The 22,737-nt window shown below is 40.2% G+C and overlaps 3 protein-coding genes across 55 annotated transcripts in view; 2 read left to right on the top strand and 1 right to left on the bottom strand.

Moving 5' to 3' along the window:
• SUPT20H (SPT20 homolog, SAGA complex component) overlaps positions 1-843 on the top strand; it is a 39,465-nt gene extending 38,622 nt beyond the window's left edge. For all 50 annotated transcript variants that reach the window (XM_070239565.1, XM_070239546.1, XM_070239573.1 and 47 more), the window contains one exon: positions 337-843. In XM_070239565.1, the coding sequence (XP_070095666.1) occupies positions 337-474 (138 nt within the window). In that variant the 3' untranslated portion in view covers positions 475-843. The remainder of the gene's footprint in view (positions 1-336) is intronic.
• EXOSC8 (exosome component 8) lies at positions 755-7,919 on the bottom strand. The gene is made up of 11 exons (XM_001495546.6): positions 7,828-7,919; positions 6,736-6,772; positions 6,416-6,479; positions 5,743-5,816; positions 4,193-4,238; positions 3,376-3,481; positions 3,241-3,286; positions 2,339-2,435; positions 1,923-2,043; positions 1,318-1,424; positions 755-971 (listed from the first exon to the last, which is right to left on the bottom strand). Exons 1-11 carry the CDS (start codon positions 7,842-7,844, stop codon positions 856-858), a joined length of 831 nt encoding a protein of 276 aa, XP_001495596.1. The 5' UTR covers positions 7,845-7,919; the 3' UTR covers positions 755-855.
• The window catches only part of ALG5 (ALG5 dolichyl-phosphate beta-glucosyltransferase), a 42,289-nt gene continuing 27,139 nt past the window's right edge, over positions 7,588-22,737 (top strand). The window contains exons 1-6 of one of the 4 annotated variants that reach the window (XM_070239582.1): positions 7,588-7,745; positions 12,929-13,100; positions 13,487-13,533; positions 14,777-14,845; positions 18,502-18,594; positions 22,586-22,699. In XM_070239582.1, coding sequence (XP_070095683.1) covers positions 12,962-13,100; positions 13,487-13,533; positions 14,777-14,845; positions 18,502-18,594; positions 22,586-22,699 — 462 coding nt within the window. In that variant the 5' untranslated portion in view covers positions 7,588-7,745; positions 12,929-12,961. Of the gene's footprint in view, positions 7,746-8,089; positions 8,257-8,951; positions 9,139-12,928; positions 13,101-13,486; positions 13,534-14,776; positions 14,846-18,501; positions 18,595-22,585; positions 22,700-22,737 lie in introns of those variants that run through there. The other 3 variants (XM_005601149.4, XM_001496358.7, XM_005601150.4) reach the window with 3 other exon arrangements.

Below are 22,737 nucleotides of genomic sequence, written 5' to 3'. Positions count from 1 at the left end.
CTATCTTTAATATGCAGGGTGGTTTTATGTTGCTATAAACTATCATACAACAAAATGGTAACTGAAGTTGCTGAGTTACTACAATATAGACTGGCAGGGCAAAGTAACAGAAATACCTTTTAACTTTACCAAGAACTATTTTTAAAGCCCTCAGCAGGCTTCTGTGCCACTGGTGCTGTTTGACTGTGCATTGTCTCAATGTGGTATAGTCCCTTTTTGTTATCTTGGTGCTATCTCCCTTTCAGTTTTGTTGTTTTCATCACTCTCAGGAAAAGCACCTTTCCATACCTGCCTACATTTAACATAACTTGATTTTTTTTTCCCTCCCTTTTACAGCAGTTGCGATTCTTGCAGCATCAAATGGCTATGGCAGCAGCAGCAGCACAAACAGCTCAGCTACATCGTCATCGGCATACAGGCAGCCAGTCAAAAAGTAAAATGAAGAGAGGCACGCCAACCACTCCAAAATTCTGAGTCTCGCATTACTTTTTTTCTCTTTTTTAAAAACATAAGAGCATTGAATCAAAAGGATTCTGAGTTTCTCCTTCATTTTTGGTTTTTTTAAATGTGTCAGTATTTTACATTGCTAGATGTACAAACTTTATACAGAAGCACAGCCCTTTGATTTTAAAATAAAAACAGGGGGATGATTTAACAAACCATTAGGGTTGGCTTGCCTAAGTCATTACTTTTTAAAAATGGTTTCACTGTATATAGTACATACAGAAGTGACATAAGAAATACTAGAATCATCTTTCAGAAGAATGTAGTTTGATATTTATTTAGTATAAAAGGTTTGTGCACAGTGTAACAAATACAGTTTTTACAAATCTGTTTTGAAAATGTGGTGGTTGTTTATTTGGGTTTCATACTCTTAACTACTTCATCCATCAGTTTTTTTACTTCTTTGTGTCTTGTAACTGCTCGGCTCATACAGTCCTGAAGTTTAGCTCCAGTCAGCCCACTTCCACCTGAAAAATTATTGTGCCAACACTTTTAATATCTGTTCTTTTGCATGATCAAAATCATGTCAAGTTATAAAACACAGAAATTCAATGTTGTAAACCAGTGGCATGGTCTCAAGATTTGCAAGTTATGTTTCAACAAAACCTCCAAGTGGTTTTGATGCCATAAGTTTAAGAATCACTCACTGGTATACAATATAAAAATGTAAGGAATTTGAGATAAAGAAACTGTCATAAACTCACATTAGGTAAACTATAAAACATTCTACATTCCATTTGGCCCTCCCTAATACAAAGAAACTCACACTGAATTTTCATTTACATTTTTAGGACTGAAATAGAAGGAACATGCCTGGTTTGTGAAGACAACATAGCTTGCCTTCCTCATCCATTACTACTGTTAAGGTTCCGGTTGCCAGATGTTCCTCCTCTCCAGTAGGGTCAACTATCAGCAGAGTGCTATTTAAAAAATAAAGTATAAATTATCAATCCACGGAACAAATTTTATTTGAGAAGAATACTAAACTCACTACCTGCATTTTAGTTTAGGTATTGATGTCAGATAGAAGAGCTAGAAGAGAACTGGCAGGAAACCAGAAAAGTTTAATAGCAACCTAAAATTCTACTACTTGTAAGAATCTTTGCCCTTTAATTTATGAATATACTAAAGTCCTTGGCAAATACTGAAGAAAGCCTAAGGTAAATCTTTTGTGAAATAATTGAAAATTAACATTACATAGGAATAAGCAAACCAAGAAGCAAGTAGGGAGAGCATAGAATTCATCATCCTAATCAGGATGCTTTTGAAATAATCATTGTGCAGGGAGAACAGGTATAAACTCAGATGTCCAGGGCAAACTAGGATGTATGCTCACCTTAGGCATTTCCCAAAAAGTAAGCTGAATAACAATTTATTACTTTAAATGTACAATTTTTTAATACATTTGATTAACTTACTCATCAAACACAGCAAAGGAGGTTGCAACTGGATGAGTTCTAATATTCAAAAAACTTTTTTTCTTTAAATTAACTTCTGCTAAAGCGGTTTCTTCACTTATAGTAACTTCAGGCAACTGTACTAGAAAAAGGCAAATATGTAAAGTGAGTATCTCTACTGTAGGTAACAAATATGGCTTTCTAAGCTTGGTAATTCACTTTTCCCTCTTTCTAGAAGTACTATTTTTAAAGAAATTATCTTAGAACAATCAAGGTAAATATAGTGGATAGAAACAGTTTTCCTTTAATTTAGAAACACATGAATAATAGGTAAATCTTAACAAAAACCTTTGAAAAGTTTATTGAAAAAGTTTAACAAAACAGAATATTCTGACACTTAAGTTTGCCTTTTATTAAGGTTTATTAAGGTTGCTTACCATTCTTTAAGGCTGCTAACAAAGCAAAGGTACAGGCATCCAAAATGTTTCCATCATAGTCCAGGCAAATAAGATCACAGTATAGAACCCAAGCAAGCTACAATAAAATTTACATAAAGTGTAAATTAAAGCCTTCTGATGGGTAGAAGGTGGTATTTGCTTCAACTTAAGAATCACAGAACCTTTGCTTAGACAAGCAAGATAACTTCAAGGCTCAAAAACTTAAAAAAAGCTTTACCTTTATAAAAAAACCAAGACAAGTGGAGAGGTTTGGTTAAAGCTGGCTTTTGACTACCCAGCTGACAAATGACGAACATCTCCACTTCCCTCAAGGGAGCTATAGGTGTAGAAGGAATTTCCATTCTTGCTGCTAAGTTAGCAGATTCAGGAAATGTTTTTGAAAGTCCCAAATGAAACTCAAAATGTACTTTCCCACAGAAACCTTAATACATGAAATGTTTAGGTCTTATAATGCTAACATATTAGAATATAATCAAATAGTAAAAGCCTCTAGATTTTTGGTCAACTAATTAGTTCTAAGTTTTCAGACTTGGAATTTACAGTATGGATTCACCTTAAACACGTTAGCTGATCACATATTATTAATCTGCTATAAGGAATAAAAAATGACAGCATTATTTGCTGTAAAAGTTAAGGGGGAAAAAACCTACCTCAGCTTAACAGGTAGCTCCCAGTCAGCCAATAAATTAGTCAAAATTGATTTTTTCTTTTTTTGAGCTATATAGTTACAGAGTAAGACTGAGTCTGTCTACTGAAATCCATCCAAGAACAAGACATCCATATTTAAGGCTACCATGGTCTGTTATTTTAATTTCTCTGTTCACTTCTCCCCACAAAAAACACTTCAGAATAAAAGCTCATAGCTTCTTTATTCCTCTTACCTTTCCTGGAGAAATGCATAAGTCCTCTTTCTGAATTATCTGTGAACTTGATTTAATGACAGAGAGCACAGTAAATGAAAGGTCAAAAACTTTCTATAAATGAGTGATAGTCAAATTTTATCGTGATGATCTTACTTTTCAATGACATCTGCAATGAACTGGCTAGCCACTTGGGCCTCTTCTCCAGGAGGTCCAGACCGAAATCTCGACGAACACAGAGGTGGTAGATCCACATTAGGAACTGAAAAAAACACTCTGCAGCTATGAACTAAACTTCACCTCTGGTTTACAGAAGTGTTAAAGGTATTATCAATCCACTGCAAAGGCAACTGAGGCCATGGATAGGCTTTTCCAAGTGGAAGGCATTGTAATACATCAATTATATTCTTTTTGGTCTTTGTAAGACTCACAGGCTTACATACAATTTACATTTTCCAACTTTTTTTTCCATACAATACCACCAAAAAAAAGCATCTATTTAAGGCCTCGATCCTAAAGCCTTCACAAAAGTTTTCTAGATTTCTTTCAAAATACCTCAATCTGTAACAGAAGATAGCCCCTCTACTCATACCCAACTCTTCTGGATTTTACAATGTTGCTTCCTACCATAAAGACCAAGTCAAAAAACATAGCACAGTAGTACAAATGAAGAATACGGAAGCAAATTTGCAGTTACAGCCCTATGCCTAAGTGAGTCTATTTTCTTGGTTGATGACATCTGAATGTATAAAGAAAAAACTGAGCAAGTTTGATAAAGAAATGTACAAAATTCGGTGTCTTGCTATTGTGCTATCTTCTAACACAGAAAACTTTCCAGGAATGTTTGCTTCATTCCTGTATATTTTTGAATCTTATGAATAATTTTCCTCTTCAGCTCAACTACTAGGACTTAACTACTGGTATTAAATGTGTTAAAGTATCTGTATTAAAATTACAAAACCATTTAACTTACCAACATATCCTTTATCAGGGGCATCTGTTGGTGGTGCTGCAAATTCCTATAGAAACGAACAAATGTTTTCTATGAAAGAAGCTACTCAAAAATTGTGAAGACAGCTTAACAGTCCGTTATGGAAGGCTCCACCAAAGATCACTCTAGCTAGTTAACTACATCATGAGTGTCTACTGTGCTTGGGGAGTCATGCCAGGGGCTCTGTGGACACTGGCACCAATCCTCACTGGCTCTGCAAGGTAAGAATAGCACAGTTGACTACACTACAATGCTACCCGTCAAAACTACCTGAGGCTCTTAAATATTAATTGGGTTTCTGCCTCACCCTCTTTCCCACTCATTCAGTAGGCAAGAATCTGAATTTAAACCCCACATGATAAGACAGCCGGATTTAGGAACTGATGGTAGAGTGGTAAAGAGCAAAAGCTCTGGAATCACTGACCTGGTTCAAAAGTCACACCCACACTTTTGGCTCAGAGACTCTGGCCAAGTTATTTATTTATTTTTTTGAGGAAGATCAGCCCTGAGCTAACATCTGCTGCCAATCCTCCTCTTTTTGCTGAGGAAGACTGGCCCTGAGCTAACATCCGTGCCCATCTTCCTCTACTTTATCTGTGGGACGTCTACCACACCATGGCTTGCCAAGTGGTGCCATGTCCGCACCCAGGATCAGAAACAGCAAACCCCGGGCCGCCAAAGTGGAACGTGCGCACTTAACCGCTGCACCACCGGGCCAGCCCTGTTATTTAACTTCTTACCATTCAACTTCCTCATCTGTAAAATGGGAAGTTAACAGAGCCTACTTTTAGGGAATGTTAATGAGGTCAAATGAGAGAATGCTGTAAAGTCCCTAACAAAACCCGGCACGGAGTAAGTGCTCAAATCTCATTGTTAAGATATCACTTCAGCTTCAGGGAGGGAGAATCTGAACTTAGATTAAGTAGCTCACAGAGTGCAATGTACTCAATACAGTAACAGGCTATGGAGTCAGAGCTATGTCTAAGTTCTATTTGTGAGCCTTATGTTCCCGGATACATTACTGAACCTCATGTACAACAGGAAACAGAGAAATCATACCTCAAATGACTGTTTTGAGGATTAAACTGGATAATTCTGTAAAGCACCTAATACAAGGTGCCTGGAACACAGCAGGTACCCAGTAAATGGCAGCTATTATTCCCTCAGGCTTTTCTTTTGAACAATCTAGATTTTCTACACATTTGCACAGATTAAATGCCATCACTGGATGAAAGGATGTCACCAAAAAATCAATTTCTCAATTGACAACCAAATTCTCTAAAAATTAAAGGTGGTGAGGATTTTAAAAATGATTTCATTTAGTATATTTTGTGCATGTTCATAAATTAAGACTCATTAAACTTGGATCATATTATCTAATACTCAAAGGTGAAAGCTCTTGGGAAATGAAAGCAAATACTAGAAAACTGACACCTGACCACCTAGTCAACAATAGAATTGTAGGTGTACACAGTAAGTATATGAGGTTAATTTGGTAACTCAAATCTCAGTAAGACATATGTTAGACCTACCGCTTTAATTCCACAAATTACTGTAGTATTTCCCAGCTTCACTAAAGCAGAACCATCTGCAGTACTAATTGAACCTGAAAAGTATTTAAGCAAAATGAAAAAGTCAGCAGAAAGTATCTTTTTTGCCTACGTATGATTTTATCTTACTATATATCTCAGCTGCTTATGAAAATTTATTCCTCGCTTGAGTCTTTTTAAAATGGTATGACTACATAAAATTACTCTTAAGTATTATTCACCTGTCCTTGAATTTGAGTTAATCATTTTCATTCTGTCACAGGACTGTTGTACAGATAAAAATCTCTTACAGAAAATCATTAAAACCCCTTAAACATGACAGAATTTGGCTGAAATACTGTTCAAGTGGCTCACAGGCTAAAACTTGGGAATGTCATAGGTCAAACTAGAAAATTCCAGGTTTGCAACAGAAGGTTTAGTAAGTTTAAGACACATAAGAAAACCATGGCATGGAGGTTTGCAAGGAAGGAAGGGGGGAAAAGTACAGTTACTTTAAAATTTAAAATGGGAAACATATCGATTGAGAGGACAGTGAGTTAAAAAAAAAAAAATTTACAAATAAAAATTCTTTACTAGTACTAAAAAAAAACAAAAATTCTATTTTGAAAACTAAAGCAACTTCCACATTCTATTTTAGAATTCAAAACGTCCTCACCTATGTTGACAGTAGTAGTTCTGAATTCACCAAGTTCTCTTCCATCAGGACGGCAGTTCTCTTTCTAAATGTATTTATATGAAAGTAGGTTATATGTATATTTTACGCACACCAGAGAAAACACAGTAAACCTCGTTAATTCAAATGGATTAATTTGAATTACCTGAAATTGTTTTTTTAAATTTAGTTATAACTGACATATTAGTTTCAGGTGTGCAACATAATGATTCAATATTTCTATATATGAAAATTGTCTTTAAAAGAAGCTTAAGATATTGTTATCAAAAAGCATTAACATCTACATAACCACCTTTACTCACCAAAAATCTCCTGTAATACTCCAAAGGTTCCACAGTTCTGAAACACATGTTAAAAACATATCTGAGGTAAATTAATGAATCTTAACATAAATCCAAAAATTGGTAGAGTATGGTGATGCAGCAGAACTTTCCACAATTTGTAACTGTTTCTTTCATAAATTCCGATGTTTACGCTGCCACATGCAACTAATTATAAAAAGCAGATACCCTTGCAGTAGCAATCACTCAACTGCTGTCCTTAATTCTGCGTTAAACAATAGAGGATGGGGGCCCAAAGCCTTTGTGCATCTTTAAAAGGATTAATCCAGGTGTTACAATAGTATCACTCTCGCTCTGAAGCAGAGATTTTTAGTGAGCACGAAAAAAAGTTACATCTTTATCTTCACTATCTGAATTTCACTGAAATTTAGCATATTCACTTATGACTGTAAGCAATAAACCATTATAAGCAGTATGTACGACTTTAAAAAGATCAGAGATTAAATGTTTTCGTTTTTACTTCATAACTGTCGAATGTATTTTTAGGCTCACAGTACTCTGAAATTCCAGGAGTTAGTTACTTGACTCCCCATAAATTTTGTTAAGAATCAACTTTAAAACATATATATATACATAATGAACTCGGTTTCAAAGATAACTTTCCATATATTTGGTTTCCTTTGGAATCCTATTTATTTTATTCATGTAAAAACTTGACTGAGGACGAAAATCTATAGGCTACACCAGAGCGGCACAAAGAAGGTTTAGGTAAAACCTTCCGAACAAGGTACAGTCCTTTTAGAAACAAATTACGGGAAAGGGAGAACACGAAGGAATCCCGGCGCCGCGCCTCCGCTACACACCAAGCCACGCGCTCGCCGCGAGCACCCAAGTCCACGCACAGTCCCTTCCATCTCCCGGCTCGGGCGGGGAAGCTCCCCTTCCTTTCACTACGACCACCTCCAGGTGCTCCCGCCTGTCGCCTGCTTCCGCGGAGGAAAGAAGTGGGGACCTAGTGGAATGGCCTCCAGGTGAGAAAATCCCAGCTAAGGGTTAAAGGAAGCCGCCATCCGCCAGGATACAAACTCGCGCCCGCCGGCCACCAACACTCACTTGAACCCGGCCGCCATCTTCCCGCGCGCCTGCGCCTGCGCCGGGGCGACCCCGCGCCTCCGGCCCACGCGCCCGCTCCGCCGGCGCACTTTCGACACGGACGCCTGAGCCCTGCTCCCGTGCGGGGGACGCGGAAGGCCGGCGCGCGGCGAGGCTGGGGCCCGGCCCTGCTTCGCTTCGACCGCCCCTAGCCAGACTCGCCTCTAGGTTTCCTTGTCGTCGACGAGTTTTGACGAATCTGCTATTAGTGAAGTGAAGACTTGTTTCTAAAGAGGGCCGCTCTCAGAAACAGTCTGGTAGTTCAAGAGTTTAAGACAAAACCGACCTTGTAGCAAACAATCGGGTATTGAGTATTGAGCAGTATTCCCATGTTTCTGCGTCCTTTTCCCGCCTCCTGCATAGGCCGGGCCCGGGGCTTGCCGTCTCCAGGTAAAGGGCAACCTGCTCCAGCACCGACAGTTACGGTCCCGTTCTGTGCGCTCCTCAGCCGCACCGGTGCCACTCTGCAGGTCCCAGAGCGGGTTCCAACGGAGCGGCTCGTGTCGTAGGCTGTGTCGGGGCTCACGGCTTCCACCTCCCTCCTTGAGAGGGTTCCCAGATAAAATACAGGACATCCAATTAAATTCGAATGTCAGATAAACAAAGTATTTTTTTACTGAGTGAGCCTGAAATAGTGCGTGTTACTTTGTTGTTAACAGGGCCTGGGGGAGCAGGGAAAGTTGTAGAAATAGATAGTGGTGATGGCTGCAGAAAATTGTGAATGTAATTAATACAACTGTGTTGTACAGTTAAAATGGTTAAAATGGTTAGAGTTTTATGTTTTATTTTGTTCACAGTTTTAAAAAGTTAACGTAGTATACCAAAATCTTTTGAGTCGGTTGTTTAGTGTGTGAATTATATCTTAATAAGGTTGTTAAAAAACTATTATTAGTTGCTTATCTGAAATTCGAATTAAGTGGACATCCTATATTTTTACTTGCTGACTCTGGCAACCCTACTAGGGAACAGCGCCTGCCTCTCCACGGTCTGAGCACCTGGCGCACAAGAGCTACTACGTGTCCTTCTGGCCGCGCGGGAGCGCTGTGGGCGGCGGCCGGTCCCGGGTGTGGCCGCGCGGGGGCGCTGTGGGCGGCGGGCGCTCGGCCCCGCGGCCTCTCTGCGTGCGGGAGGCGGGGCTGGCGGCGCGCTTCCGCGTGTGTGTAGGCGCTGGATAGGAGCGCGGCGGCGGCGGCCGGGTCATGGAGGATGGCTCCGCTTCTGCTGCAGCTGGCGGGGCTCGGCGCGGCGCTGCTGGCCTCAGCCCTAATACTGGTGAGGAGAGGGGTTGGGGGCCGACGCGGCTTGGGCTCCCTGCTCTCCTGGACACTCGGCTCCCAGGCATCCTCTCCGCCGCGCTGCCGGCTCCTCGACGTGTCGGTTTTCACCACGCTTCCCCCGAGCCGGAATTTCGCTTTCTGGAATTTCACACCCCCTTTCTTCTGCTCTTTATTTTTCTTTCGGAGCTTTCTCTCTTTCTGTGCTCATAGCCTTGTACGCTTGTTCCTTCGGGGACGTGCGCACCCAGTCTTCGCTTCCACCTGGTCCCCGGACCCTCTGCCGGCCCGCCGGGTCCGCCCCTACCTCTGCAAGACTTCCTCCGGGGCTGCAGCCGCTGCGGGTCTAGCCCTACCTGGCGAGGTCTTGAGTCCCTGGAAAGTGTGTGATTACGCGAATAGCGGTGACAGCACTGACAGGAGCCGTCTGTTTCGGATTGGAATAAATCGGGATCAGGAAGCCCCTCGAGGGACACAGGAAGAGCAGGATAGACAAGGCCTGTTGTTGCCATATGTCTGGGGGTCTTTATGTCTCGGAATTAAACGCCCTGAATTTGCTGCTTCTAAATGAGGCACTACAGTGGAATTCAAACTCAGGTTTGCTTTGCCATTACTCCGGAAACACAGTTTATGTACAAACGTTCTATTGCTGATCCATAAGTAGTAGAAAATTTGCCAAGTGAACTTTAGCCCATGTAATTTGGAATGAGCCTGCCATCTACTTGGTGAATGGAGAGGTTTCTGCTTCCTTGATATTCAGATTTAACAGCCTAGATAACGCTGCCAGGAAGGCCACTCTGCGGTCTTGCCAGAAATGTTGTAAGATCACAGCTTGGAAACAGTTTCAATAGCGAAAAACCAATGTCTCCTGATGTCTTTGGTGATTTGTATCCCTTAGTGGTTTATGGAGATTTCGGGTTTTTCAGGTTTTTTGTGGGGCAGAGTTTGACAGACTCCTAGATTGAATCAGTCTTCTGTTGAATCTGTTGCACAAATTTAAATGTGTACGTTTTATGAGGTTGTACTGGAAGTATTTGATCCCACTAGCTTGAAGTGATTATAAGAGCAACGTTTATTGAGTACTTACAATATGTGGGTGTTATAGTCACTGTTTAGCAGGGATTGTCTTACTTCATCTTTAAAACAACACCGGTATAAATGTTATCATCATTAGCTCCAGTGACTGGTGAGTAACCTCAGGTTGGAGAGATGAGCTCGTATATGCAAATGGAACACAGCTAGTAGAACTTCATTGTTTGAAATGTGAGAGCAGGAAATCATTCCCCACCCCCACCCCCCAAAAACACAACTAATCTTGTTTTGTATATATCCATCCTCCATACATACTTTCTCCCCACCCCTGTTCCTTTCTGATTTTTTTTTTTTTTTTTTGGCGAAGAGATTGGCCCTGAGCTAACATCTGTTGCCAATCTTCCTGTTTTTGGCTTGAGGAAGGTTGTCCCTGAGCTAATATCTGTCGGCGCCCGGATCCGAACCAACAGACCCAGGGCCACTGAATCTGAGCACGTGAACTTAACCATTACGCCACCGGGCCAGCCCTTATCACAGATTTTTTAAAAGTGTAACTGTTATTCAGTGATTTCAAGTATCCCGTCAGTTCAAATACCTCATGTATGTCTTAGTATAGTCAGTTTGTTCCAGTCAGCATTCACATGTAGCGCTTGACGGACATGTCTCTAGTCTCGTAATCTGTAACAACTACTACAGTTTTTTCATTTTCCTTGTCTTCGATAAGTGGTCATTTGTCCTGTGTCATTTCTCACAATTTAGATTTTAGTGATTGCATCCCCTTGGTGCCTTTTAGCATCTTACTCTGTCTCCTGAATTTCCTGTAAGCTAGTAGTTACATCTACAGACTTGGTCAAATGCATGTTTGAGTTTTTTAATCAAGAAAAGTGTGTGAGTGATGCCGAACACCTCCTCTTCTATCACATTAGAAGGCGTAGAATGTCTAATTTTCGCTGGTGTTAAGATGGGTCCGTGGGTTCAGGACTTGTTAGCCTGACCCACCAGTTATAAAGCTTCTCATTAACCTAATGGTTTTAGCAGTCATTGATGATCATTACCTAAATCCATTGTTTCGCTATGAGTTGCAAAGTGAAATATTGTAATTATTTCATTCCTTCTTCATGTATTACCTAGAATTCTATAATGAAAAAAATCTCGGGCCGGCCCAGTGGTGCAGTGGTTAAGTGCGCACGTTCCGCTTCCGTGGCCTGGGGTTCATCAGTTCAGATCCCGGGTGCGGACATGGCACTGTTTGGCAAGCCATGCTGTGGTAGGTGTCCCACATATAAAGTAGAGGAAGATGGGCACGGATGTTAGCTCAGGGCCAGTCTTCCGCAGCGAAAAGAGGAGGATTGGCAGCAGTTAGCTCAAGGCTAATCTTCCTCAAAAAAACAAAAAAAAAAACCTTAGACTCAGCTATTCAGTTACCCTGAAATACTTTTCATATATACAAGTAAGATAAAAAGCAAGTTTTCAAAATAATGAGATAGTTCTCTGGCATTTTGCAAAAGTGACCAATTAATTTTTTATTTTTAGGATCATTGTGATTCCATAATATAAAATATTTTCATGTGTTTCAATCCACTGTAGTAATTATTCTTTTTGATGCTCAACTCCTCCCATCATAGGCCAGTGGGAGCCCCTCACATTGGCTCCTTTGTCCTTTTGGCGTGGCCCTCACAATCGTTGAAGCCTTCCTCGCTTTCTGGTCTGACTGCTGTTCCACCATTGTACATTTCCTGCCCCAGACCTGAATCAGCCATTCCTCTTAAGAGCACTGGTTACTTTTAGTGGGAAATTGGATTCAGAAACCACAATCTGGACACTATGGGTACAGAACAGGAACTCTTAACCACTGGCCTGGATACTGCCTCCATGCTCAAACCAATCAGAGGCATACTCAATTTCAGTCTATACCCGATGGAATATTGTAAATGCTCATCAAATTACAAATGAGTACCATTCCAAAAATTTGTAGATCGATTGTTTTGCAAGCAGAAAGTGTACCAATGACAATGTCACAAAGAATGGTATTTCCAAAACTAGCTCCCAAATGAATATCAAAGGGAGCTGTATAATGTTAGTAGTGCATGGTGCCTACAGCCTACAAGTCTGATACTGTACTCCAGGAAATACTGCATTCTGAATTCAAATCTGAGCTAAGTATCAAGAACATATTCCCAAGCATTAGTGGTTCATACTACGAGGATTGGGGGAATCTTCCCTTCGTATCCTGGGTCAGTCTGGTCCTAGATGGGAGGTCTGCCCTCTCGCCACGCATTCCACTGCAATACGAGCTTGTCCTCCGTCACATATAGGCTCCAAGTAGGGATGGGAACTCATTGTGTGTGTGCCAGGGATCGGGCATTCAGGTCATCTAAGAGTAGATTGCACTTCGGTAGTCACTGTTCCCTACTATGACCTAGAATGACAGAAACCTGGGGAATGACAGGTCGGAAGAGACAAAGACCCTCCTAAGCCATTAGTACTTTATTAATGGAAAAGAGGACAATAATCAATTCATAAGTAGAGGACTGACTGGTTTGAATTTTGGAGTCACCTCCAGACCATTGTTAATTGGCTAAAAACTGAGAGTAAATATTCCACACACAAAAAAATAACAAATGTAACGAAAAGGGGCAACATAACATAGTTTCTTTTTATTTCCCAGTTTTATTGAGAAATGATTGACATATGGTACTGTATAAGTTTAAGGCATACAGCGTAACAAAGTTTCTTGTTAACATATCTGCTTTTAGATTTCTTTTGTTGCGTTTATAACTGCCACGGAAATGCCAGACCTTCATCGACATGAGCAAGAGAAGTTCTTCTTAAACGCCAGGGGGCAGAAGGAAACTTTACCCAGCATATGGGACTCACCTACCAAACAGCTTTCTGTTGTTGTGCCTTCATACAATGAAGAAAAACGGTGTAAGCCCTATTTGGTTTTTCTGTAAGGGGTAATTTGGGAAGAAAGGGAAATTTAAAGTATGGACTTTACTGTCTTTGTGAGAACATTAATGGGTGTGGGCTGTGGTGAGTGCGTAGTTGGTTATTGCAGCTCAGAAGAGGGGAAATGAGTATCAGCTGTAAAGCGTAGGAGCAGCTTCGTGAAGTAGTGGGACTGAAGTGTCTAGAGAAGTAATAGCAGATGTGAACAGAAGACAGTCGTTCCGGATGGGAATGGCCACTGGGGGAAGGTCCCAGAGGGGCTTGTTAGATTATTTAGACTTTTCCCGTACGTAAACTGAGTGTGCTGGGGCTTGGTAAATGATGTTCAAAAACAATTTTTAATATGTCTTTTTTTTTTCTTTAAGTGCCTGTAATGATGGATGAAGCTCTGAGCTATCTAGAGAAGAGACAGGTATCAGGTTTTCTCTTTCAATATCAGGTCTCCAATTAAAACTAGACCAGGTCACCAACCTGTGGACCCCAGGCTAGATGCACTGTGAGAGGCAGTGCGAGCCACACTCGGGCCATCCCGATCACTGGGCCACCCCGTGCTCAGCTTGTTGTCCATGGTCAGCTGTTAGCAGGCAAGCCCAGCACGTAGCACACCACCTCCAGAGGCAGGTGGCTGACCCCAGAAACTGGAAAGTTGAAGTTTCTCTTATATACCCTCCCACCTGCTTTTCATCCTGTCTTGCCTGATGATATTTAAAATCGAGTGACAGTGTATGTTGGCAGGCTTTGTATGACAGCACAATGCTGTGTTTACTTTTGTGACTTTTTAAAAGACACTTATTTGAAAAAGACTTATAATTAGGGTGAAAGTATCTTGTATTATTTATTATTCTGAAGAGTCCCCCTCATTTATTTTCCTCTTCTTTCCCTGCATAAAGAGAAGAAAAGTAATATGTGCCCCGCTTTTGTAGCATGAGCTGCTGTTGGAATCTCCTTGGAGAGTTTAAGAAAACAAGTGAGCTTCGTGGCTCCTGCTTTTTTTTTTTTTTTTAGAAAACTTGTTTCGATTTACTTTGGTTTTAGGTTTTTTTGTGTAAAGGGAAAATAAAAGATTCATCAAAAGGAGGGGGCCTTACTCAAAAATTCAATTTAAAGAAAAGAGGAAGAGAATTGAGCCCCTATTATATTTGAGGCTCTGCTTCTTCCTTTGCATGTAATCTTCACAACAGCCATGTGGGCTAGGTTTTCTGGGGGCGCTTTTGGTTGTGTTTTTTTTAAATAACAAAACAAGTCACAAATGTCACTTGCCCAGGGTCATAAGGCTAAGAAGTGGTGCAGTCAGGTTGGAATCTGCACCCTCTGACTTCAGACCTCATGGGATTTTTTCTCATACACCTCGAAGCCTCTCTGAGACGTGCTCGCACCACAAGAACCTGGCTGCTCCTGCCAACATGGGGCAGGCAGGCCACAAGGAGAGCAGGAGGCCCGCGGAGATGCAGTCAGTACTCACCCTCTACTTTCACCCCATGTCTCTCCTCCTTTTTGTTCTTGGCCTGTTTATCTTATGTAGTTTGTGTACTTCTCTATATTCATATTTATAGACATCAACCTAAAACAATTATTTTTTAAAGTTTTTACAATTTTATTAGAGTTCTTGATGGCATTCATACCAAATTGTGGTATTTTATTTTTGCTTCTTGCAGAAACAAGATCCCACCTTCACTTATGAGGTGATAGTAGTTGATGATGGCAGCAAAGACCAGACCTCAGAGGTAAGTACACTTACTTTTAGAATTCCAGTAGATAGAAAATACAGAATCATTTAGCAAATGTAAAATCTTACCTCTGCTTTTCAGAGAACCCTAAAGCTATGCCAGATACTCCCCCTTGTTATCGTGTGAATAGTAGAAAAAGCAGAGAGATTGCGTTTATAGAAAGCAGAAAATATCCTGCTGTTACACTGCTCCACGAGACCGGGGAAGCTTTGAGGGTCACCAGATCAGGAGAAAACATGCACAACAACATGGTGCCCCAGGGTGCCTGGGGAACTCTGTTTGCCTACAGATTGATGGTTCCTTTTTTCTTAAGCGTGATTCTTTTCTTCATGCTCCACCTTGCCTTACAGTTTCCAGAGCAGTCATGCAAACAGGAAGATGCCCTCGTGTCTACCACTGGGGTCAGGTGTGTCCTTTGGCATTCCCCCTTCTAGATTCACCCCTGGGAGGCAACAGTGTCTTAGTGTTAGCCCCCTCATTCCTGTGTTCCTGCACCTGTGACTGCTGGGCCTAGGGGCGATAGTCCTTGCAGGAGTACACTTGTGAAATCTTGCCATTGATCCTGATAAATTATTCTCCAAATACCTAAATGTTTTTAATATTAAGAATGCTTCACATTTTCTTCTTTGACATTCATGTTTCTTTAATAAAAGATTCATTGATGGTGCTATTGATATTTTTGTTAAATAGCAACATGATGGACCTTAAAATAAATATACAGGGAAACATCTATTCACTTGATTATTCATCAGTAATGATTTTCATTAAATACCAGCTGTACACGAGGTGCTAGGCCCTGGGTGGACCATACAGATACATGAGCCTGCCCCTTTGTGTAAGGAGCCTCCAGGACAGGTGTGCAGCATGCCTACAAATTCTATAACGCAGATAAAAAGTGGGGCTGAAAATAACATGCTATAAAGAATTTGAGAGAAAGAGAAGTGACTTTTGAACTAAACCTTTAAAGATGGTTATGACTAGGAACATGGAGGTTAATATATTCAGATTGAAAAAAAAGTGTAAACAAAGGCTTAGAGGCCAGAAAGTGTTGGTGGCATCCACTTTAGGAAGAGTAAGTGCTGCCCTTTGAATAGTAAGTATGACATGAAAGATAGGAACACAAACTATTCCGGCAACTCATTAATATATGAAGGGAATGACCTAGAAAATAAATATCAGGCACCTGCTGCTGAGATTACGGACGCAGCCTCCACCGTGCTGAGGAAAAGCAGCTTTCCCTGAAGAGCGCTTTTCTTAGAGGCCCTTTGGCATGTGAGTGGCAGGTTGCTCTCCTAGAAAGATCAGTGAGGGAGAGATTGGCATTTGCTCCCGAGGTTGGAAGACCTAGAAAATTTGAAATCATGTTTAGTAGAAGTTTTTATTTAAAAGAAGAAGCTAGCTTCCCCTAAGTTGTATATTTGTCTGCATGTTATGTCTCTCACTCTGTGAGGTTTATGAGAAAAAATTTAGATATAATTCGTGTTCTTAGGGAGTTTTAAAGTTAGGAGGTAGAATTTATGCACAGAATCCTATGTATAAGAGTGTTGCAGTTGTACAATGGTATTTATTATACCCTTAAATAATACAAGGTACCAGAAAGGTGAGCACTCAGCATGCACTAAATTCACAAACAGTGGCCAAGTAGCAGCTGCTGTGGTGTCCAGAGGGCACACTGTAAAGCTTCAGTGTTCGTGCATTCCAAACAGGAATGGCTTCAACAGTATTTGTTTTCTTCGAAGCTAGATAGCATCCCCTTTGGAAGGAGCCTTTCATCCTAGCCTGGTAAAGTTTCTTTTAGTTCAGCTACTTGCACAATGACTTCATCTTCCCGGTTTTGGAGTCTTTTGGTGACTGTCAAGCTTTATGCCATTCCAGGACAAACATCTACAACTCTAATAGATGTTCTCTGAATAGACCTTTCTTGAGCCATTAACATGAGTCAGGGGCTGTGACTGGTACTAAAATGCAAAGATGGAGACCTGTCTTCTGCCTTCAAGAATTCTCATCTAATACTAGAGATATGAACCAGATAAATGGAGCACAATGTGTTAGATACTTTTATTAGTTAGGAACTGTCTCATGGGGAGCTTAGGTAATAAAAGGCATTTAATTCTCTCATACACCAGGAAGTCTGAATGTCATCGCTTCAGGAGTTGGCTCAGCATTTGAACAATGTCAGCTTGCCAGATCCCCATCTTTTCAGTTCTCATGTGCTCCTTAATCACAGAATGGCCACAGCTCAAAATATCACATGTCCTGAAGCACTAAGAAACAGCCAGGACTTTAAGAATTATCTTTGTGTGCCTCTCTCCATTTTAACTGGGAGAAAAAATCTTTACCAGAAGCCCCAACTCTCTCGTAGAGTTCATGAGCCAGAACTTGGTGATATGGCCACCTATGCCTGCAAGGGGGGCTGGGAAAGTACTTGGGAAAGAGGATTTAGACCAAGCATAATTCATCTCCTAGGACTGCACACACTGTCACTATGCAAGATTGGGGCCATAATAGCAAGGAAGAAGGAGGCATTGTTTGTTGGGCAGGCAGCTACCAGTGCTATACTAGGAATGTGCATATAGGATTATTGCTCTTTGTGGAAATTAACCAAGTCCATGTGTCAGGCAGTAGAAATATTAATCTTTATCTTTAAGTAGCTCACAGCCTCTTGGGGAGGGTCTGTAATTACATTATGTAACAAGTGAATGGGAAGATGCCTTAGGAGCTCATATTGTTAGAATTGTATTTTCTTTTTTGGGAACCGGTAAGGATGGTCATGAAAGCTAGGAAAAAGAGATGGTATTTGAGCTGCATCTCAAGCTGGTCTGACAGGAGGGTAAACACCAGATGAAAATAACTTCGCAACTGCCCATGGAAATGCGTGTCAAAGGAGAGGGTGCCATTGATGGAGAGAAGTGAAAGAGAAAGGCAATGTGGAAAAGCAAAGGGTGTGGGCCATAATACAGTGGATTGAAGACTAAATGGTGATGAAGAGATGTAGATAGCAGCTGTAGATCACTGTTTCGTGACTGTGCTTATGAATCAAAGAGTAATGGCAGGTGCTTAATTATGATAACAATGCAGTCTTCAAAGGAAGAGTTTAGGATGCTGGAGTCTTGAGGACATTTGAGGCTGAGGAGCCAGTGGAGAGGAAGAGAGTGAAGATTCAGAAGAGAACAGGTTTCGGTATGAATATCTGCTGAGAGAACGGAATTTGAGTGAGAAGATTTGGGGGAAATGGTCCAGGATACAAACAGGCTTTTGGGAATAAGATCAGGTGCTGACAAGTAAATAAGTCATTAAGCAGCACTGGAGGCCTGATCACAAGTTTGTAATAGTTGGTTAGCACGTGGATTTTATTTTTTTAGCAGCTCAATAGCTTAGGTAGAGGAGTCAAGAGAATAAGAGACGGCTGCTGCCTGTTCTGGTGGTTCCTCTGCAGGAAAGTGAATTATGACTACAACCTAGAAAGTCAGTGTCAGATCTTGGCACCAGGAATTCGACAACTCCCCTGGGCCACCAAAATGTATGGTGGATATAGTCGAATCACCGGAAGAAGGCAACTGGAATAGCAGGGTTTAAGCCAAAATGCAAAACCCAGTTATATTACTATCTTGGAACCCAAGTTAATTTTGTCTGACTTTTATGTAATTTGACAGGTAGCTTTTAAATACTGCCAGAAATACGGAAGTGACAAAGTACGAGTGATAACGCTGGTGAAGAATCGTGGGAAAGGTGGAGCTATTAGGATGGTAATACATATTTTCAACATTTTTATCTAAAATAAAGATATTTTGAATAACCTCTTTTGCAGACTATAAGTACATGTATATTCTACAGCTGGCTAGTTGAATACCAGCATTTCAAGTTAGTGGCAAATTACTTTTAAGTACTTTTAATAATAACTTCAGACATATTGTATATATAATTTGATCAAATCTAACAATATGCCATATCTATAACATACTGAGTGATTCATAAAAATATGTTTATTTTAATCAAAATTTAAAATGTTACCATTACTTCTGTGTGTCTTTGATGTAGTTAGTTACTGGATAAGAGATTCTGTGATTTTTTTGCAGTTTATATAATGCTTTTGTGTTAAGTTTTACCTATATGAAGGCATTGTGCTAAGTATGGTAGTGTGAACCAAGATGAATCTGCCGTGGGTCTCTCCTGATGGAATTACAGTCCAATAGAAAAGATGAGTATACTTAGGAGAGAGCTACAGACGAAGCCCTATAGAAATTCCCAGAGAGAAGAGGTGACTTTAAGAGCTGAGTCATATCAGGTAGGAATCAAGATACGCTGAAAGAAAGACCAAAAGTCAAGATACGTGAAAGAAAATCCAAAAAATAGTGCCTTAAATGAGTTAGAGGTTTATTTATTTTAGCTGCCATAAAATGAAATCTAGATATAGGCAGTTCAGGGCTTATTGAGCAACTCCATGGTGTCATCAGAAACCCCGGCTCCTGCCTTTTTGCTCTCTTTTTCTCATGCACACAGATGATTGCTGGAGCATTAGGTATTGTAGCCACATTCCAAACAGGAGGAAGGGCAGAGGGCAAAAGATGCATGCCAGCTGGTTCGCCCCCTTTTAAAGAGCTTTCCCAGAAGCTCCACCCATTGACTTACTGAAATTTCATTGGCTGGAACAGTGTCACAGGGCCCCCGCTATTTCCAAAGAAGGCTGAGAAATGTTTTTTCTAATATTTTCATTTCTGACCAAATCAGGATTCCAATAGTAAGGAAGAAGGAAAGAATAAATATTGGGTAGATAACTAGCAGTCTCAGGCACATGAGGAAAACAGCAGACCTCACAAAGGGATGTCACTGAAGCCAGGCCTCCAACAGTGGTGAATACTGGCTTCCACTTGCTGATTATTTTGAGCTGGACAATAAATTATCCACTTCAACATAATTATCACATTGAATCTTCCTCCTATTCTCTCATGAGTTAGGTCCTATTATTTTGGTTACATAGATGATGGAAATGAGGCATAGACAGGTAATGTAACTTACTCAAGGTCACTTAGATATTAAGAGAGAGATTCAAAATTTGGATTAGGTTAGTTTCATGCTGAAATGAGTCCTCTTAACCCCTCTGATACTGTATAGAGAAAAAGTTGAGAGAAGAGCATGCCAGTCAGCAAAGCAAGAAAAGATAGAAGTAGGAACTCTTGGAACTAGAAACAGTGACTTTGCTTTCACTGGGTCACAGGATACAAAAAAGAAGAAAAAGAAAATAGGATTGACAGAATATAACAATAGGCTTTAAATCCATCCATTCGTTTATTTATTTAGCCAACATGTGAGTGCCTACTACATGCCAGATACTTTATTAGAGATACCGAGATGAAAGACAACCATCCTATCCTTGAGGATATCACAGTTTAGTGGTGTTATAAATGCTATAATAGAAGTATCTGCAAAATGTTGCTACCACCTTCCATCTAGTAAGAGCAGCAAAGACTTCTCATAGGAGATAAATTCTGAAGTGAGTCTTCAAGGAGGAATAGGAATTATCAAGGCAAAAGTCAGAGGAGGGAGCTTGCAGAGGAGGAACATGACCAAAGGCGTAGTGTTGTCAACATGCCACAATAAAGGAACTGCTGGTCCAGCCCAGTGGCCTAGTGGTTAAGTTCAGCACACTCTGCTTTGGCAGCCTGGGTTTAGTTCCCAGGCATGGACCTACACCACTCGTCTATCAGTGGCCATGCTGTGATGGCGGCTCACATAGAAAGTAGAGGAAGATTGGTAAAGATGTTAGCTCAGGGCAAATCTTCCTCAGCACAAAGAGAAGAATTGGCAACAGCTGTTAGCTCGGGGCAAATACTCCTCAGCAAAAAAGGAACTGCTAGGTACATGTGGCTTGACTGTATAGAAATAAGGTCAGAGAGGCAGGTGGGCTCGGATCATGAACTTTAGGCTAAGGACTTTTATACTTTTACCATTGACAGAGTGACAGCAGCCAGCACAGTAATATAGGCAAGGTACAATGAGTATTTGTTTGGATCATGATGGTGACACAACAAAAGAGAAGAGAATAAACGTAAGAGGTGTTAAAAATAAGGTAGAATTGTAACAGGTGATCAGGGAGAGGAATGAATTTCCAATGGCCTTGGGTAACTGAGAGGATGATACATCATTAATAGAAGGAATGAAACACTGGAGATGAAACTGACTGAAGAGACAATATGTTTAGTTGAGTTTGAGCCCTAATAAGTTTGAGATACCAAGTAGTGATATCCCGAATAGCCTGGTAGAGAGGGTACTAGTGAGTCATCCACATGCATCGGATGATAGTTGAAACCCATTGAATTGGCCAGGGAGAGGGTATAAAGCAAAAGGAGAGCCAGGAAGCAAGCCTTGGGGAAAAGAGGCACATGGGGAGGAAGAAAAATAAGAGAAAGAGCAATCAGAGTGGATAGGGTATGATTGAATGGACAAGAATGGGAGCCACTAACAGACTACCTTTTCAAGAAGTTTGGCCTTGAAGCGAAGGCCATCAGTGGTAGAATGGGAGAGCAGCAGACATTGACAAACCCCCTGCCCCTTTAAAAAAAAAAAAAAAAAGATGAGGCGGCTTAAACAAGTTTGAGGGGCAAAGGCAATTTTCCATTAATGCTAAATAATAACCTCTAGTTCACCCTTGTCATGTATCGCTGAAATAGTTATTTTATTGGGGTTTTTTTTACGTGTCAAACTCATAGCTAGAGATTTTGCACCTTGTCATCTTTTCTCTTTTCTAAAACTTCATGTATGTTGTTTAGATGTTAAATATAATATTTTTATTTCTGCCTTTTTCCCATATTCTAATGGGTATAATAAAAGACATCACAGATACTAATGAGTGGGCTTCTACGATAGAATTAATGATCAGGTTTCTGTCTACATTTGTATATATCTTATCTGTATTCACACAGTTAAGTGATAGCAAAGCTATATTCTACTGTATCAAACCATAAATATATTTACACTTAAGAAACAATGAATTGACTCAAATGTACCATGAAATTAATAATTGATAGTTGATTTCTGTGTGAAATATATGCCATATTTTGCACAGATACGGTGTAAATACAGCCATATTTTGCACAAAAGACCAACAATTCAAAATTGAGTGGCATAATTTTGCTAAGTGTGAGATGCCTCAAATAACATAAAATAGTATTTGGATATATCCCCACTTCCTAAATTTTAGTAACATCCATATTTCTTTATTCAATAATTAATTTAAAATACTTTAGATTCCACAATAAAGAATACTAAAGATCTCTCATCTTATGATGCATTTTACAGCAAATCTGCATAATATTTGTTCAGTCTGTCCATAAATATGTCCTTCATATGCTGCTGTAAGTAGCCCCACATCCCTTTAAGGACCATGATACATATACACAATATATATCTGCAATACATATATATGTGTCATTTATACAAAATATGTCATGTATATGACAGGTATTTTACTTTCTATTTTTATTGATGCAGAATATCTTTAATTTGCCCAAATTATTTTCTTATCTTGATATTTTCCAAGGTAATAGTAGTATGACCTCACAGAGTTTTTAAAATCATGAAATAGGCGTTAGATACATTTGGAAAGCTTTGGCCTCCTTCTCCCATTTCATACCTAATATTTCACTCATAGATATTTTAAGTAAAGCAGAAAAAACTATGTCATTGAATTTAACCTTAATTTTTAAGCAACTTTCTTTTAATTGAAATTTTTAAATACAGGGCATATTCAGTTCTCGAGGAGAAAAGATCCTTATGGCAGATGCTGATGGAGCTACAAAGTTTCCCGATGTTGAGAAATTAGAAAAGGGACTAAATGATCTACAGCCTTGGCCTGTGAGTCTAAGAATATAGTTTAAATTATATTCAATCAA

Source organism: Equus caballus, chromosome 17 (genome assembly GCF_041296265.1).
Source record: "Equus caballus isolate H_3958 breed thoroughbred chromosome 17, TB-T2T, whole genome shotgun sequence".
NCBI classification, from domain to species: domain Eukaryota; kingdom Metazoa; phylum Chordata; class Mammalia; order Perissodactyla; family Equidae; genus Equus; species Equus caballus.
This window is presented reverse-complemented; position numbering and strand designations above follow the sequence as displayed.

Bases quoted from the DNA above. Each gene is read 5' to 3' on its own strand.
- EXOSC8 (XM_001495546.6), bottom strand. The intron at 5,817-6,415 runs GTGAGGACGTTT...AATACTTTTCAG, and splicing joins AACTACTACTGTCAACATAG to GTTCAATTAGTACTGCAGAT. The intron at 4,239-5,742 runs GTAGGTCTAACA...TCGTTTCTATAG, and splicing joins TAATTTGTGGAATTAAAGCG to GAATTTGCAGCACCACCAAC.